The 16312-nt window shown below is 34.9% G+C and overlaps 2 protein-coding genes across 2 annotated transcripts; one reads left to right on the top strand and one right to left on the bottom strand.

Moving 5' to 3' along the window:
- Window positions 1-5763: 5763 nt before the first annotated feature.
- On the top strand, window positions 5764-9896 carry LOC136202585 (vacuolar-processing enzyme-like). Its single transcript, XM_065993298.1, has 8 exons — window positions 5764-6055; window positions 7014-7178; window positions 7284-7440; window positions 8124-8209; window positions 8303-8502; window positions 8779-8827; window positions 8954-9163; window positions 9367-9896. Exons 1-8 carry the CDS (start codon window positions 5840-5842, stop codon window positions 9754-9756), a joined length of 1473 nt encoding a protein of 490 aa, XP_065849370.1. The 5' UTR covers window positions 5764-5839; the 3' UTR covers window positions 9757-9896.
- A 1363-nt stretch (window positions 9897-11259) lies between these two features.
- On the bottom strand, window positions 11260-15584 carry LOC136202473 (uncharacterized). The gene is made up of 5 exons (XM_065993115.1): window positions 15539-15584; window positions 15332-15405; window positions 14724-15103; window positions 12101-13909; window positions 11260-11441 (listed from the first exon to the last, which is right to left on the bottom strand). The coding sequence occupies exons 3-4, from the start codon at window positions 15077-15079 to the stop codon at window positions 12130-12132; spliced, it is 2136 nt and encodes a 711-aa protein (XP_065849187.1). The 5' UTR covers window positions 15080-15103; window positions 15332-15405; window positions 15539-15584; the 3' UTR covers window positions 11260-11441; window positions 12101-12129.
- Between the last annotated feature and the right edge of the window lie 728 nt (window positions 15585-16312).

The following is a 16312-nucleotide window of genomic DNA, read 5'->3' as shown; positions in this document are numbered from 1 at the left end:
TGCCTCGTCGTTCATCAACTCCTCCGATTCTGCCTATTCGTTGGTCTACGCCTCCACATGGATGGATTAAGGCCAATTCTGATGCATTAGTTACCCTGGTGAATTTTGGCTGCGGGGTGTTTTCAGAAATCATTCTGGCCATGCGGTTGGTTCTTTTGCTTTCCCTTCGTCTTGGTGTTTGGTGCACGTTGCAAAGCTTTATGCTGCCCTTTTCGCCATCCGCACGACTTTCAATCTAGGCTGACGGTGCCTCTAGTTGGAGAGTGATTCCAAGTATGTGGTTTCTGTTCTTCGTGACACGGGTATCACGATTCCTTGGGAATTATGTCAGGATATCGAGTGTCGACGTATGATTTTTGGAATGCATTTTGCGATTTTGCACGTCTACCACGAAGGGAATCAAGTTGCTGACACCCTGGAAAACTTTGGTAGGACTTGCTCTGATGCTTATGGTGGGACTCTTTTCCAATTTTTTGTTTTAGCTTTCTCTGGAACAATTTTAACGGTCGAGTCTTGTACCGGTTCGCTTAGTTTGTGGGTTGTTTCTTTCTCTCTATTGACTTTTTGTGACTTTCTCTATCTTTTAATATATTCGGGTTTGGGTTTGGAGACTTAGGTGATGCCAACCTTGTTGGGATTCCTGCGTCTTCTTCCTTTGTCCCCCACTTTCAAAAAAAAAAAAGATTAGTTTTGTTATTATTAAACATGATTTGCTTGAAAATATTAAGTATAAAAGTCTAAATAGTAATTTTACTTCAAAAAAGTGCGAGAACTATTTTAACTTTATTTTTTATATTGTATTTTTCATTTTATTAGTTGGACACTCTACTTAATTTTTATACGGGATACTCGAAATCTCAAAATCGATACAATATATATATATATATATATATATATATAACTAAATTTTATACCAGAATAAGAATTGATCCCACTTAATTATAAATTTTGAATTTTGACTCTCTTTGGGTTTTTTTTTGTTATGCCCATGTTTAAGACCTAAAATAAATTTTATTTAATATCATAAATACTAAATACTACAATTGAGAACCTAATGTGTAAGTTTTGAGAATTTAGACATTATTAAGAGCCCTTACCGCAATTATGAATCTTTTGTCACCATTACATATATCATTATTCTTTAACACATGAGCGATGTCTGATAATCTGAAGTGAACTTTTTGTGGTCCTTCTAATGCATGGGATAATGCTTAAGTCAACAAAAACTAAAGGAAAAGAAAATTATTCAAAAGTATGTAGTTGTAATATGCAAGGAGATTGTTACATTTTAATGTATTTTGTACCTTTCTATGGGCATAAAAAAATCGCTACCCTAATTCAACATATAGGCCATAAATACGTGACATATTCACTTGACAACAAAAAAGGAAAGGAGAGGCACACCAATCATAAAACAAATTATAACCACATTCTCTCCGAGATCAATATGAGAAATCAAGAAGTCGTAACTGAAGAGAATCTTCCAGTCGCCAAAAGGTTAATAAATAATTAGAAGATAAAACAAGCGGATAAGGTATTAAAAAAATGTACTCAATATCTTTTTCCTTTTACACTACTCAAAAGGCAAACGAATTGATATATGTCACTATTACTAACAACCAAATGGTCAAAGAGCACAAAAGGTTCCTAGCACGCTCCCTCAAAAATAGAAAAACGACAGCAAACATCATGATAGAAGCAAACTGCCATCAATTGAAAAGACGCTCAAGAGTATAAAAAAAGTGCATTCTGACTGTTACATTAATAAGCAAACTAGGTAACGAACAAATCAACCGCCAGGAGCCCGCATAACCTATTTAACAGTCCCCCATTTTTCAGAAAATTCCAAAAAGACATTAACATCAAATCCCCCTACTTCAACTTCTCATGCATCAAGAAGTACAACACATCCCGAAACAAATACTTTCTTATTCTAAAGAACGAGAAATTAGACGAATATAACTCTGCTACGTGGCGCCTAAGAGGCCCGAACCAACTCTCGAAGATAGAGAGCGTGTAATATCTCCTCAATGAAATGGAGCAATATGACTGCGTATCAAAAAGCTTGATTTGAGATGTCTCATTAGACCCAGTCAATGATCTAGTCAGTACCATCTTCACGCCTGATTCCGAGAATCACGGGCTTAGTGGGCTTAAGGATATCAAACCCGATATCTGGACACACTTCCTCCTATCAACAGGAGGCATATGGCTCCCTCGATATTCAACTTATAACTGGCTTCCATAGCTCAACATCAGTATAAATAGAATAAGTTCAACTCCAGGTATATGTTCATTTCATTCTATTCAACTTAAATCACAACTTTTTTATTTATTTATTGTGATCATCCTCCGGTTCTTTATAAACTAACTTAGCCATTGAAACAGATTTATCGGACAGTGGTCACCTTCTAATCTTGTTTCTATACAGTCACGGATTGATAAACAAACCCTCAAAATTCAACAATATTACCATTAAATTTACTTAAAAATGAAATTGCTTAAATTGATATAATGTATCCTAATATAATCTTTTTTTCGTTGAACTCCACCAAAGTTGTTGTTGTTGTTTGTTTGTTTTTTTTTTTTTTTTTTAGGAAAAGTTCACCAAGTTATTAATAAGTAAAATTTAAGAATCAACTTTTTGTTCCTCAAAAAAAGAATTAACTTTTTGGTTCAAATGGAAGGCATTAAGCCTAATTAAAATTTCTATTTGCTTGTTTCAAAAAAAAAAAAAATAAGGTACTCAAAATAGGCCTAAGGTTCTAGGGAAGTACCAATTTAGGCTCAACGTTCAAAATAGCACTAATATAGGCTTAACGTTTACAACATAATATCAATTTAGGCTTAACGTTTATAATATAGCATCAATTTAGGCCTCACATACAAAATAGCACCAATATAGGTTTAACGTAAAAATAATACGAATTTAAGCTTAACGTTTTACAAAATATATACAATTTAAGCTAAACGTCATAATTAAATTAAGGGACAATTACAAAACTAGCACCTTTTAAGATGTTAGTTTTCTTTTCTAACTCCTTTTGAAAAACTAATCGAAACTAACATATTTCAACAAGTAACTTCCAAGTTTACCCTCGTTATTCCTAAATAGAACTTCATCTCTCTAACGTATCAAACGCTGCGATAGGAAGAGGAGGAAGAACGAGAAGTGATGGCGGCACACTCAAAGAGGTGGAGAAGTGAAAGGCGGCGATAGGAAGAGGAGGAGAAGCGAACGACGAGGAGAAAGAAGGAGAAGCGAATGGCGGCGATAGGAAGAGGAGGAGAAGAAGACGAACAACGAACGGAAGAGGAGGAAGAAGGCGAACCTTTTTCCGGCAATCTCGTCCCAATATATATTGTTTCTCTTCATTTTTCATGTTTTTCCTCGTTGTGCGAACCCCAAAAACAGTGACATTATTATCTGAAAATGCATTTTGCTTGAGAACATTTCTGTAGATATTTGTCGATATTTGTAGATATCTGTAGATATTGTAGATATTTGTAGATATTTGTCGATATCTGTAGATATCTGTAGATATTTGTCGATATCTACAAATATTGTAGATATGTGTTGTCGATATCTGTAGATATTTGTCGATATCGACAAATATTATAGATATCTACAGATATCGACAGAAATCGACATTGTCGGGAAAAAATGTCTGAAACTGATATTCCAACCAAAATGTATTTTCAGACAACAATGCCACTGTTTTTGGGGTTCGCACAATCAGTAAAAACATGAAAAATGAAAAGAAACAATATATATTGGGTTGTCGAGAAACAACCTGCTAGATCTTAACAATGAATGGACTAAGCTGTAAATCTTTTCAATGAAACTAAAAATCAATGAAAAACTTATATGATTGTAGAAATTTTGTTGTATGAACTGTGGGTTGGATTAATTGTTGTAGTATTCGTAGTCGTTCTGTAGATTATTTTGTTCTTTAGAGAGAGAGAGCATGTGAGAGAGAGGGGGAAAGACAAAGACACACGGTTATGTTAAGGAAGAAGATGAAGGTAAACTTGGAAGTTACTTGTTGAAATGTGTTAGTTTTGGTTAGTTTTTCAAAATGAGTTAGAAAAGAAAACTAACACCTTAAAAGATGCTAGTTTTGTAATTGTCCCTTAAATTAATCATATTATATTCTTTTCCTATTAACTTTATATTTTATCTTTTTATTTAGTTCTATATTCTTATTTATTATAATACAATTAATTAGTATTCTTGCCCATTAAAATCTTATATTCGTTTTTCATAAACGATTCCATGACTACTAAATTCCATGGCTCTTGTAATATATACAAACTAAAAGTAATTGAATATCACAATATTTTGAACACTTAATTCAAAATATTGTGGATATTCAATTACTTTTAGTTTGCATATATTATACAACACATGAAATTTAAGAGTCATAGAATGGTTGATGAAAAATAAATATAAGGTTTTATTGGGTAAGAAAACTAATTAATTGTATTATAATAAATAAGAAAACAGAACTAAATAAAAAGATAACATATAAAGTTAATAGGAAAAGAATATAATATGGTTAATTTAATTGTGACGTTTAGTTTAAATTTGATATATTTTTATAAACGTTAAGCTTAAATTCGTATTATTTTGTAAACGTTAGGCTATATTGGTGCTATTTTATACGTGGGGCCTAAATTAATGTTATATTGTAAACGTTAAACCTAAATTGATATTATGTTGTAAACATTAAACCTATATTGATGATATTTTGAATGTTGAACCTAAATTAGTATTTTTTTAAAGGCAAAAGCTAACGAGCGCCCCCGGGGCGCTAGATAAGAAAAATAATTGTCATTAATTACTATATTGAAAGAATAAATAAAAGGATGTCATTATTGATCATTAATGATTTTTTTGACTAATTGATCATTAATCATTTTTTTGACTAATTAATTATTAATCATTTTTTGACTAATTGATCATTAATTACTCCATTTTATTCCTACCATAAATCACATTCCCTCTATTTTCTATTCCCACCATTTCATCTTCAGAAATTGAAAGAAAGAAAATCTGCAGAAATTGAAAGGAAAAAAGGTGAAATGGTGAGAAATATTATGGAAGGAATGAGATTTTTTTCTTCACGGAAGATGAAATGGGATGATGAGAAACTCAACTTTATTTATTCTTTTATAATTTATTATTTTTTTTCTAATGAATCAATAACCACTTTATTTATTCTTTCAATTAAAATTATAAAATTTCTAAGGAAAGATGAAATGGTGAGAATAGAAAATAGAGAGAATGAGATATTATGGTGAGAATGAAATGAAGTAATTAATAATCAATTAGTCAAAAAAAGGTTAATAATTAATTAGTAAAAAAATGATTAATGATTAATGATTAATAATCAATAGTGACATCGATGGGATCGTTTTTCAAAAACCTTAAACCTTTGATACTTTAAATTCTATTTGCCGATAACATTTAATATTCACTGCACAAAAATATCAGTCACTACTTTCCAGAAAAAATATCAGTCACAGTAAGCGAATCTTCATTGTGGGCCCATCCCTCAACGGCTCAGATCATTCCCCTCCCACAAGATTCCAAGGCCCACACCAACCGCTTATCCTCTCACCATAAAAGCGTGACCGTAGGATTTTACTTTTACGCATGTCATATCAAATCCTGACCGTTCAAAGTGGGCCCCATCTACGTGGAAAAAACCTTGGATCAGTTTGGCAATTTTGGCTTATAAATAAACTCATTCGCCCACCAGTTACTAAAAAACGCACCTATATTTCTTTTCACCAACCAAATGCAAGTAGCTCCCGCTTCGCCGGGGAGCCAACCATGACACGCCTTGCCTCCGGTGTTTTTCTCCTCCTGCTCACTTTCTCCGCTCTTGCCTCTGCCAGTCGAGATACCGTCGGTGAATTTATCCGGTTGCCGTCGGCGGATTCTAAGTTCTTCCGTCCTGGTGGTGCTAAAGACGATGACTCTGCCACAGGAACGAGATGGGCAGTTTTGATTGCCGGATCTAATGGATATTGGAATTACAGGCATCAGGTTCATACTCCCTCCTTGATTTTCTAGCTTATGGCTATTCAGTTTATAAATTTTGATAATCATGCGATTATAGCTTCGTCAATTCTATGGGAGCTAAGCCTGACGTTCTTCTTTCTGGTAGTAATTAAGCTTTTTCTTTATTTATATATTTTTTAATTTTATGGATGATTAAATTTGCGTAAAACACTTAAGCTCTCAAAGGATATATTTTAGAGCTTTCCTTGATGGATTAAGCACAAATAACTAATTGCTTCAATTGCCTATTTGCACCCAAATCTGTGCCTGGTAGGAATTAACCCTACAATTCGAGTCCGTTATTGCTTTTTAACTTTTCATTTGGAAGTTAACTAATTAAACTTCTAAGAGCTTGGATTTTACTCTAAGCTGCTTCGTGGTACTTGCCAAGGATTATTTAATACTTGTATTTATCTGATCGTAATTGCAATATGGGAAGAGCTTATGAAACTATCACCTCCAAAATCTCTCGCAAAAGGGGAGAAAGAAAGAAAAGAATAAAATATTCTTTTTCTTGTTGCAGTGCTCGATGAACAACCGTGTCATATTTTAGCCTTTGTTGGTCCAAAGAATTATCACTGTAAAGAAAATATATGTGTTACAGTTTCCAGAGAAACCATTTTGGGGGAAATCTTGAGGCTAAACAATCAAGGTGAAATCTTCGGCATATGATTCCCATCTTAACTATTCAAACAGAAACAAGGGCTCTTTACAAGCCACATGTATATTTTGGAAGATAGATGTGCATATTATAGAGATGCAAGGTTTTTGAAACGAATGATTCCCAAGAAGACCACAAAATTAATTTGCAGCCGGATTTCAGTTTTGTTAAAATTCCATTCGCACCCCCAAGTTTATGTGATGCATCTCAGCATCTCATTTATGTTTGATTTGGAGTTCTATGGTATATTCTTTGCTTGATTCTTGCTCTAATGTTTTTCAGGCTGATGTTTGTCATGCCTATCAACTTCTGAGGAAAGGTGGACTGAAGGAGGAAAATATCGTTGTTTTTATGTATGATGACATTGCTTCTAATGAAGAGAACCCTAGGCCTGGAGTCATCATTAACAATCCACAAGGCGAGGATGTTTATAAAGGTGTTCCAAAGGTCTGCTCTCTCTGTCTTTTTGCCCCTTTCCCTTAAGATTTGTTATGAATTCTCTGTTCTTAGTTTTATGCTTTTGGTCCTCATGAGTTGACATTTTTATGGCAGGATTACACCGGTGAAGAAGTTACAGTTGAAAACTTTTTTGCTGCTATCCTTGGAAACAGAAGTGCTATAACTGGGGGTAGCGGGAAAGTTGTGGATAGTGGTCCCAATGATCATATTTTCATATACTATACTGATCATGGGGGCCCTGGGATTCTCGGTTAGTAACACTTCTGAGCTTTTTGTGAAATCTTGCTACGTGCATAAACCAGCTGTGCTTAAACGTTGCATCTCTATCAGAATGTATCACCATGATTGATGGAAGCATAAAAAAGAAAAGGTTGATCAGTGTAATTAGAGTCATAATCCTACCAATAAGTTTCAAGCTTTGGTGACTTAATCTAGTGGTATAAGAGTTAGCATTCTTCACCAAAAAAATTGTTTGTTATGTCACTTTGTCATTAGGAAAAGTGTGACCGGGTGAATCTGTGCACGTCTTATAATTTTTATCCTCAATTTCCTAATAATCCCTTGAATAAGAAAACAACTTGCTAAACCAAGCTTTTATTAAGAAAGTAATTAGATGGAATGGAACTTTGGAATTGTGCTAAAACTTTCTCATTTATCATAATTAGTTTATTGTACATAAATTTTGAAGCAAAGAGGCCAATTTAGTTTAAGTTTATTCAATCCGAAGCATTCAGTATGCATTGACTGTCGAAAAAACCTGCTCCATAAAATGTCATGTTATTTGCATTTACTCAATCAAGATGTGATTGCTAAAGTGGTACTCATTTATCAAATATATACTCTTTTTGAAGATGTGATTGCTAAAGTGGTACTCATTTATCAAATATATACTCTTTTTGAAGATGTGATTGCTAAACTGGTACTTATTGTCAGGGATGCCTACCAATCCTTACCTTTATGCAAATGATCTGATTGATGTCTTGAAAAAGAAGCATGCTTCTGGGACCTATAAAAACTTGGTAAAATCACTCACTGCACTTAATATCAAAATATTGTATTTTTTATTTCAGTAGTACCAAGTTTGGTGATGGGCTATCCTTGTAAAATCGTAGGTGTTCTATCTTGAAGCTTGTGAGTCTGGGAGTATTTTTGAGGGCCTTCTTCCTGAAGGTCTGAATATTTATGCAACCACAGCATCAAATGCTGAAGAGAGCAGTTGGGGTACCTATTGCCCTGGAGAATATCCCAGCCCTCCCCCAGAATATGAAACCTGTTTGGGTGACTTGTATAGCATTGCTTGGATGGAGGACAGGTATGCAGAGTTTTTGCTTACTTGGAGTTAGAAAGTTAGTATTAAACAACACACACTTGATCCAGTTGCTTTGGCTAGTCAATTTCCTGAAAAATAATAGAAATTGTTTTAATTGGTAATCCATTAGAAGTTGGTTACTTTTGCTTGGTTAAATTACCCTGGCTGAATTTTATTCCCTTTATACTCTACACATTAGAATCTGAAAATCATTAAAGTTACTGACATTTGAAATATTCTTTCCCTTTACAAGTTTTAACATATTGATCTCTTCAACAGTGACATCCACAATTTACGGACAGAAACTTTGCACCAGCAGTATCAACTGGTACGATCATCGGGCATTGAATTATTATTTGCTTTACTATTGACAGACCATTCTAAATGCCTGCACATATGTGTTGTGTTTTACCTGCCTATACTGATAAGTAGTTTTATTATTCTTCACTTGCAGGTTAAAAGGAGAACTTCAAATGAAAATTCTGCTTATGGGTCTCATGTCATGCAGTATGGTGATATAGGACTTAGCAAAGATAACCTCTTCCAGTATATGGGCACAAATCCTGCAAATGACAACTACACTTTTGTGGATGAGAACTCCTTGAGACCACCTTCAAAAGCTGTTAACCAACGTGATGCCGATCTTATCCATTTCTGGGCTAAGGTTTTGACCTACCCCTTCTTTCCATGTAACGGTGTTAGTAATTTCAGAGAAGAATAAGAATGTTGGATTGGTGATATAATATTTAGTGGTTAAGTTAGGTGGTAGAAAGATAGAAGGAAGTCATAGCTTATAGATGTTGTAGGAAATCATGCATTAGTTGCACCCTAATATTAGGGGAGAATCTAACAGTGTATTTTGTGCAGTATCGGAAGGCTCCTGATGGATCTCCGAGGAAGATTCAAGCTCAGAAAGAGTTCGTTGAAGCAATGTCTCATAGAATGCATATAGACAACAGTGTGAAACTTATCGGAAAGCTGCTTTTTGGGATTGAAAAGGCGTCAGAAGTGCTGAACAAGGTTCGGCCTGCAGGACAACCTCTTGTGGATGACTGGGATTGCCTAAAAAAGCTGGTGCGGAGTTTTGAGAGACATTGTGGATCTATTTCCCAGTACGGAATGAAACACATGCGATCTTTTGCAAACCTCTGCAGTGGTGGAATAGGAGAGGGGCAGATGTGGGAGGCATCATCACAAGCTTGTACCACTTTTCCATCTGGTCCGTGGAGCTCCCTTCACAGAGGGTTCAGTGCATAAATTAAATAGATACCGGGGCTTATTTATATGTTTGGAGTATCTTTTCTATGTAAATATGAATTGGAATCATCTACTTCTTCCACAGTTGATGCCTTTGTAACATAACCGCATGTTTCACTATGTAATGATTTATTTGTCAATTTACCACTGCTTACCAGCACCTATCCATAACTATTGTATCAAAATCTAATAATTTAGGGAAATTTATGTGAAATGTCAGTTTTTTTAAAGTTTTTATTTTTATCTTTTTTTATAGTTTTTTTTTTTTTTGTATCATTATATTTTTCGCATGTTTTGCGTTCAAATATAGTATATTGTGTAATCTTTTTCTTGTTTTTTACAGATGTTCGTTTATTCGTGTGCGCTTGTTTTTTTAATTTTTAGTTTATCTTCGTTCGTTCATTTCTCTTTTGTTTGTTTTTGTGCTTCTTTTGCATTTTTTCTTGTCTTCATTCCTCTTACACACGTTTGACAAAGTTTCTTTCCTAGTATTTTTATTTTGGTTCGTTGGCATCAACAGGAGATGTACAACTAAAAACAAAAGAAACAGCAATCTACATTTGGTCTTGTTTTTAAGTTAGGATAGACCATAGCAACTAGGATGCCTTGTTTGATTTGATGTATGGACCAAGATATAGACTATACCAACAAGTAGAGTTCGTTCAAAGCACAGACCAATCTCTCATTCTATTTGGAGGGACAATGAGCTGGTAAGCTCATTCTTTTTTTGGGTTAGATTCAAAGATTCAGTTTTGGTTTGGATGGTTTCAAATGGTTAAAAGATATTTTCAATTCGTTCATAGCATACTAAATCAGACCAATCTCTCAATCTATTTGGAGGGACAATGAGCTGGTATATACTACAATGTTCTGTGATATACTACAATCCGAAAGTTGAACATTTTTTTTTGGAGGATTTGCCATGGTATATACTACAATGTTCTGAAAATTTGATTAAGTGTCATTTAGTGGCGGATGCTTGTTGTGTTGGCTACGGTTTCCATCAAGAAACTGATAATTTTATAGCAAGGCTAAGGATGAGTGGAAGCTATTCCCATGTGGTTTCTAAAATTGAGAAAGTGGTGAAGGTGTAGTTGATCGGCTGGGGAATGTTTTCCAGGTTCTTCCACGGGATCAATTTCTGCTTATTGCTACAACTTTGTTGCTGCTTTGGTTTGAAAGAGATAGGAATTATAGTAAGTAGAGTCAATAATGTGTTGAGAGGAAAGAAACTCAGGTAAAGGATTTGTTCTCGGCAGTAGAAGGGAGGGGCTAACTTGGATGCAGTAGTTCAAAGTTTTTGGCAACCACCGCCCACCGGAGCTTATGTATAAAATGAATGTGGATGCCTCATTCACCGGGGATGGAGAGAACGGTGGCGCAGGACCTATTATCACGGATGCTAAAGCCGAAGTTTTTGGGTGCTTGTTATTTTTCCATCTTATTAATAGACAAATAAAACATTCATGTCAACGAACTATGAGGACAGATGACATCTCTTGGTAAGGGTAAGAATTAGTCTAGAATAAGAATAAAGACTTTTACAACCGCAAATTAATCTCTCAAACAAATCCCATAACAGATTTATAAAAACAGTGAGATGCAATACAACACAATCTACATCCTCCTTCCTAGAATATATATGCTTTTTCAGCTCCACATTCTTCACTCTTGCTCCATAACATCTGAAACAAACCAATCATCAGCCTCAGTCCATAAACAAATATACTATCATGTAAATAATATCAAGAAATATTCATAAATCAGAAATTGTAACTCATCCCATCCCTCATCCTCATGCATTCTCTGACCATAACAAATTAATGAGTTCAGTAAGATGCTTTTCACTTATATCTAAAGCTTCAGGCAAATCTAATCCTACAACAATTCAAGTAGGTATCAATTAATGAGTGATACCAGACTCTACCATAGTTAGCTCAAACTTGCTTCTCTCTAAACATTGCTTCTCTCTAAACAAAACGACGACTTCTAACCTAACCCACCAAAGAAGATTTAATTTTTGAAACTATTTTCTGTCATTTTCCATGATACCCAAAAATCATCACTTCACAAAATATATATTTCTAGTCCAGATACAAATATTGAGCAACTGAATTTCACTTCCAGCATGCTGTAAACTATATATATATATATATATATAGTTTCTTTTCCCCTGCTCCCCTCTCCTTTCTGCTAACCTTTAATCCATGCTCTCTTATTAGCAGCCAATAAACCAATAACATGACTGAAGATTTGAAGATTAAAAAAAATTTCATTCAAAAAATCAACTCTTCAATCAAAAACCAAGCACAATAAAGGACACATATTTACAAGATTAACTTACCATTCATATGCTGCTAACAGACACTTGCTTTAGTCCCGGTATTTAGCCTGACCATCGTCATGCTTGTCATTTTCATATCTTTTCCTCTCATTTGATCGAGAGTCACTATATCTGGCACGCTTGGAATAATTCATTTGTTTGTCTGTCTCGTGGCTTTTACTTCCAAGCTTTTCTTCCTCTTCCCTTCCACGTCTTCGACTTCTATGCTGTTGTTCATCAAGCTTCCCTTCATCTCTCTGATATTTTCTCTCTGTACGATCTTCTTCATCCCTGCGATACTTCTTCTCACTCCTATGCCCTTCATGATCCCTATCATCATGACCTCTACTCCGCTCTTCTTCCTCCCCTCTCGCACGCCTTCGACTTACATGCTGCTGAATTTCTTCATCCTTCCTTCGTCTCTCATAACCATCATCCTCCCCAACTCTATGGTGCCTTTCCTTAATATGCCTTCCACGCCCTCCATAATTCCTGTCATTCCTGCTTTCCCGTTTTGGTTCATCATCCTGGCTCTGAAATCTATGAGTTTTCTCGTGTGTGTCCTCACTTCTCCAGCGGTCCTCCAACTTAGAGTCATTAATCTCTGTAATGCTGCTTCCCTTCTGCTGATCTCTGAGCTTCCGAAGAGAACTATTTCTCCTTCCAACCACATCATCATCCTCAGAATCATGCCGTCTGCTTGCATTCATATGCTGCTTTCCATCCTGATTTCTATGTTTAGACAAGTTCAACTTTGAACCAGTATCATCATCAGAGCTATGCCTCCTATGAATTTTCTCGTCTTTTTCCATTTCCTGTTTCAGAATGATCTTGCCAGTATCATCATCCTCATTCCCAGAATCATCCAAGTCAATACCAGGTCTTGTCTTGTAATATTTCGAAGGAATTTTTTTCTTTTTTCTGTCATAATCAGATTCCTCATCACTACTAGAAATCTCTCGATCACTATCATATGCTTTGCTTTTCGTGGGTCTCTCCAAAGTTTTCTTCTTGTCCTTCATCCTCTCATTGTAAGAGTCGGTAGCATCAGCTCTGTTACTGTCACTGTCATGTCTCCTAGTTTTTGTGAATTTCTCTGAATTCCTATTCTTCTTCCCCCTATTATCATCAGTGTCATGACTACTAGAAGAATCATCACTATCACTGTCATGTCTTCTCCTTCCCATGGATTTCTCCGAAGACTTGCTATTAATTTTCCTTCCATATTCAGAATCAGTGCTATCGCCACTAGAAGAATCATCACTATTTGTGTCATATCTTCTACCTTTCATGAGCTTTGATGTGCTTTTCTTCCTTCTATATTTTCCATAATCAGAATCAGTGTCATCGCTACTGACAGAATCATCACTGTCGCTTTCATATTTTCGGCTTTTCTTATGTTTTTTTGATGACTTGCTTTTTCTACCCTCATCAGAGTTGGTGTCAGTTTCATCATCACTCTGCCGTCTAACTTTGTGATGCTTCTTTTTAATAACTTTTGCATGCTTCCTGCTGTCATCTGTATCTGATGAGTCATCAACTCCATCTCTTTCTTTCTTCTTATTCTCTTTTTTTTCATCCTTCTCAACTTTTAGACCTCCAACTCCATGCTTTATTCGGCTATAATCTCTGTCCAGAAATGCATGTTCACGTTTCTCATTCCACATATCATCATTTGGGCCATTCTTTTGGTCATTTTGTGGCCCATCATCGATCCCTTCAGCGCTCTGTTCATTGGGTTCAGAACTTCCTATTCCAAGCGCTGCCCTCAATGTTTCCATTTGTTTCTCCTTTCTAGCAGCAACTTGATGGGACTGTGTATCGGAATACCTGCTCAATTAATTGAAGTGATTTTCATTAAATACCAAGAAGACAATAATCAGTGAATAACAAAAATATAATCAGTATAATCATATAACAAACAGTAAAGATATACTAAAATTATAATAAGAAGTCAATCCAATCCGATAAATTAGAGATACTATAATACAGAACAAGTTAGTATACCTGTTATAGCCCATTTGCAGCAGGGTCCTAAAATGTGGAGGATTTACACTAGGAGGTCTAAGGGTAAATTGGGAAAGGGCTAATGAGCTGGAAAAGTTAGTTCTTGCTTAGGGAGAAGAGAGTTAGTTATATCTGTGCTGTGTGTGTGATGGTATTGGTATTGAGAAGGATGATCTCCTATTTTGGCTCTTAGCAATTATGCTTTAAGAGAGGGAACCTTCCCTGGATATCTCCTTTTCCTTATCTTGTTATTCTCTGTTCTAGTTGATATTTCTGATAATCAATAATACAAATCTCTCTCTTCTCTTAATTCTATTTTTCTGTTTATATAATTCTTGCTGTTTGGCTGAGTTCTTCATCATATTAGAGCATAGATATATATATATAAACTTGAGAGGGGAGTTTCTATCAGTCACTATAAACAATTTGCAGTTGCAATTTAGTTTGCTCCAGAACTGAATAGAAAATTCACTAAATACAAACCAATAGCCACAAAAATCAAATAATAAAAATAAGATCAATTCACAAAAAAAAGCATAGCATTATAGAACCAAGAAGAAAGCAATGAAAGTATTAGATAAAGACACATTAAATTTCAGCAAATTGAAACAAAGAGAACAGCAAGGAGTAGACATACTTTGTACCAGAAACCACAATTGCAGAAGGTCCACCACTTTCCTCAGCCGCTGCAGCAGCTTCTAAAGTCTTTCTAGCTTCCTCAAGCTTTTCAGCAATCTCAGCATCAGTATAACCTTGGTCAATAAGCTTGTCTTCAAGGACAACAAGCTTAAGGTGGAGTTGGCGCTTGCGGTCATGGTCGAGGATATCTTTATTAGGCTTCCTGGAGATTCCAGCAGTGCCCTGTTCAGGTTCAAATCCCCTGGTGTTATGAGCTACCTTCCCTGTCTTAGACTTGACAAAAAATTTATTCGTCTGTATGTAACCGTTGGTTCCTGACCCTCTAGGGGTCTGCAATCCTATTCCGTTATACATCTCCTGCTTCGGCCGAAACCCTCACTGCCCAATAAAATTAAAAATAAAGTATAAACGGATCTGAAAGCCAATATGACTCGAATACCAAATGTTGAAAATTCGGAACTCATATATCTGATGAACAGCCGGTAAAACTAACTTAAATAAAACCCTAAGCAAGCCGAGTCCGTCACGGAAAAGAAGGGCATAAAAAAAAAGGATTTATCAAAAACTAAATAAAAAGTAACAATCTAATAGCATAGAAAATCGTACCTTGTGCCGTTTATGTTTACAATCGAAAATGATAGAAAGCAGAGGAAAAGCACGTAGACGGATCGGAGATTCTTCTGAATGAAATAGGGAAGCAGGGTTACATATGTCGAAAACAACTTCATCGTGCCGACTGCTAAGCCTTAAACGACGGCGTCTTGATTTTAGCTTAAGAAAAAAAAAAAAAAAAAGGATTTTATTTTAGCTTACCTTATTGAAACGCGGTTGTTGAGTTTGTATAGAAAGAGGCGAGGCGTCGACTTGAGAGGGAGAGAAAAATCTTATGTTTTTGTCTTATTTCAATTGTTGTTTATTATGCCCAACTAACTGAACCCCTATATTAATGTAATATAGACCTTTAAAGTAATAATCATATTAGAATTAGATAATCAATAATTAATTATGATTCTAACTTGTTAGTTAGAATAAAATTCATTAATTAACTTTAATTCTAACACTAAGTTAGATAATAATACAAATACAATTAGGATTCTTAATTATCTAATAATTCAATTAGATAAAATCTGAATCTGTAATCCACCTTATCCAAATTAATATGGACGTGTATATTTCCTATAACAGCAGTATTCACATGGATCCTAATGACCAAATATCGAATAGATGATTAATTAACGGAACTTTTTTAACCAAATCTAGATCCTAAATGGATTAAGGTGGTTTATTATTAGGTTACCAGGGTTTTCATATGGTTTCCAATTTATTTAACTTGAGACCGGAGAATCAAATGTATTTTCTTAAAAAAAAAATTTGCTTTTTTGTTTGTTTAAAAATCAAACATTTTGATTAAGGAGTGCTTAAATAGTATAAAATCTTATTAGAGTTGGTAATCGTGTTATATAGTTCTTATGGAATCGAGGTTTACTTTTATTATATTATTTGTTTAATAGATACACTTGTTATGGATGCGTTTTACGTGCATCAACCATGTCATAAAAAAGTAAAAGAAAAGTACAAAATAAACCA

This window comes from Euphorbia lathyris, chromosome 8, assembly GCF_963576675.1.
Source record: "Euphorbia lathyris chromosome 8, ddEupLath1.1, whole genome shotgun sequence".
NCBI classification, from domain to species: Eukaryota; Viridiplantae; Streptophyta; class Magnoliopsida; order Malpighiales; family Euphorbiaceae; genus Euphorbia; species Euphorbia lathyris.
The sequence above is the reverse complement of the archived record's forward strand: the minus strand, read 5'-3'. Positions and strand labels throughout refer to the sequence as shown.

What these genes read in the sequence shown, in the direction of transcription:
- LOC136202585 (XM_065993298.1), top strand. Translation starts at nt 5,840, where the DNA reads ATGACACGCCTTGCCTCCGGTGTTTTTCTCCTCCTGCTCACTTTCTCC. An exon ending in TTTATAAAGGTGTTCCAAAG is followed by an intron (nt 7,179 to 7,283) that starts GTCTGCTCTCTC and finishes TTTTTATGGCAG; the next exon opens with GATTACACCGGTGAAGAAGT. An exon ending in TGGGGGCCCTGGGATTCTCG is followed by an intron (nt 7,441 to 8,123) that starts GTTAGTAACACT and finishes ACTTATTGTCAG; the next exon opens with GGATGCCTACCAATCCTTAC.
- LOC136202473 (XM_065993115.1), bottom strand. Translation starts at nt 15,079, where the DNA reads ATGTATAACGGAATAGGATTGCAGACCCCTAGAGGGTCAGGAACCAAC. An exon ending in ATTGTGGTTTCTGGTACAAA is followed by an intron (nt 13,910 to 14,723) that starts GTATGTCTACTC and finishes TTAATTGAGCAG; the next exon opens with GTATTCCGATACACAGTCCC.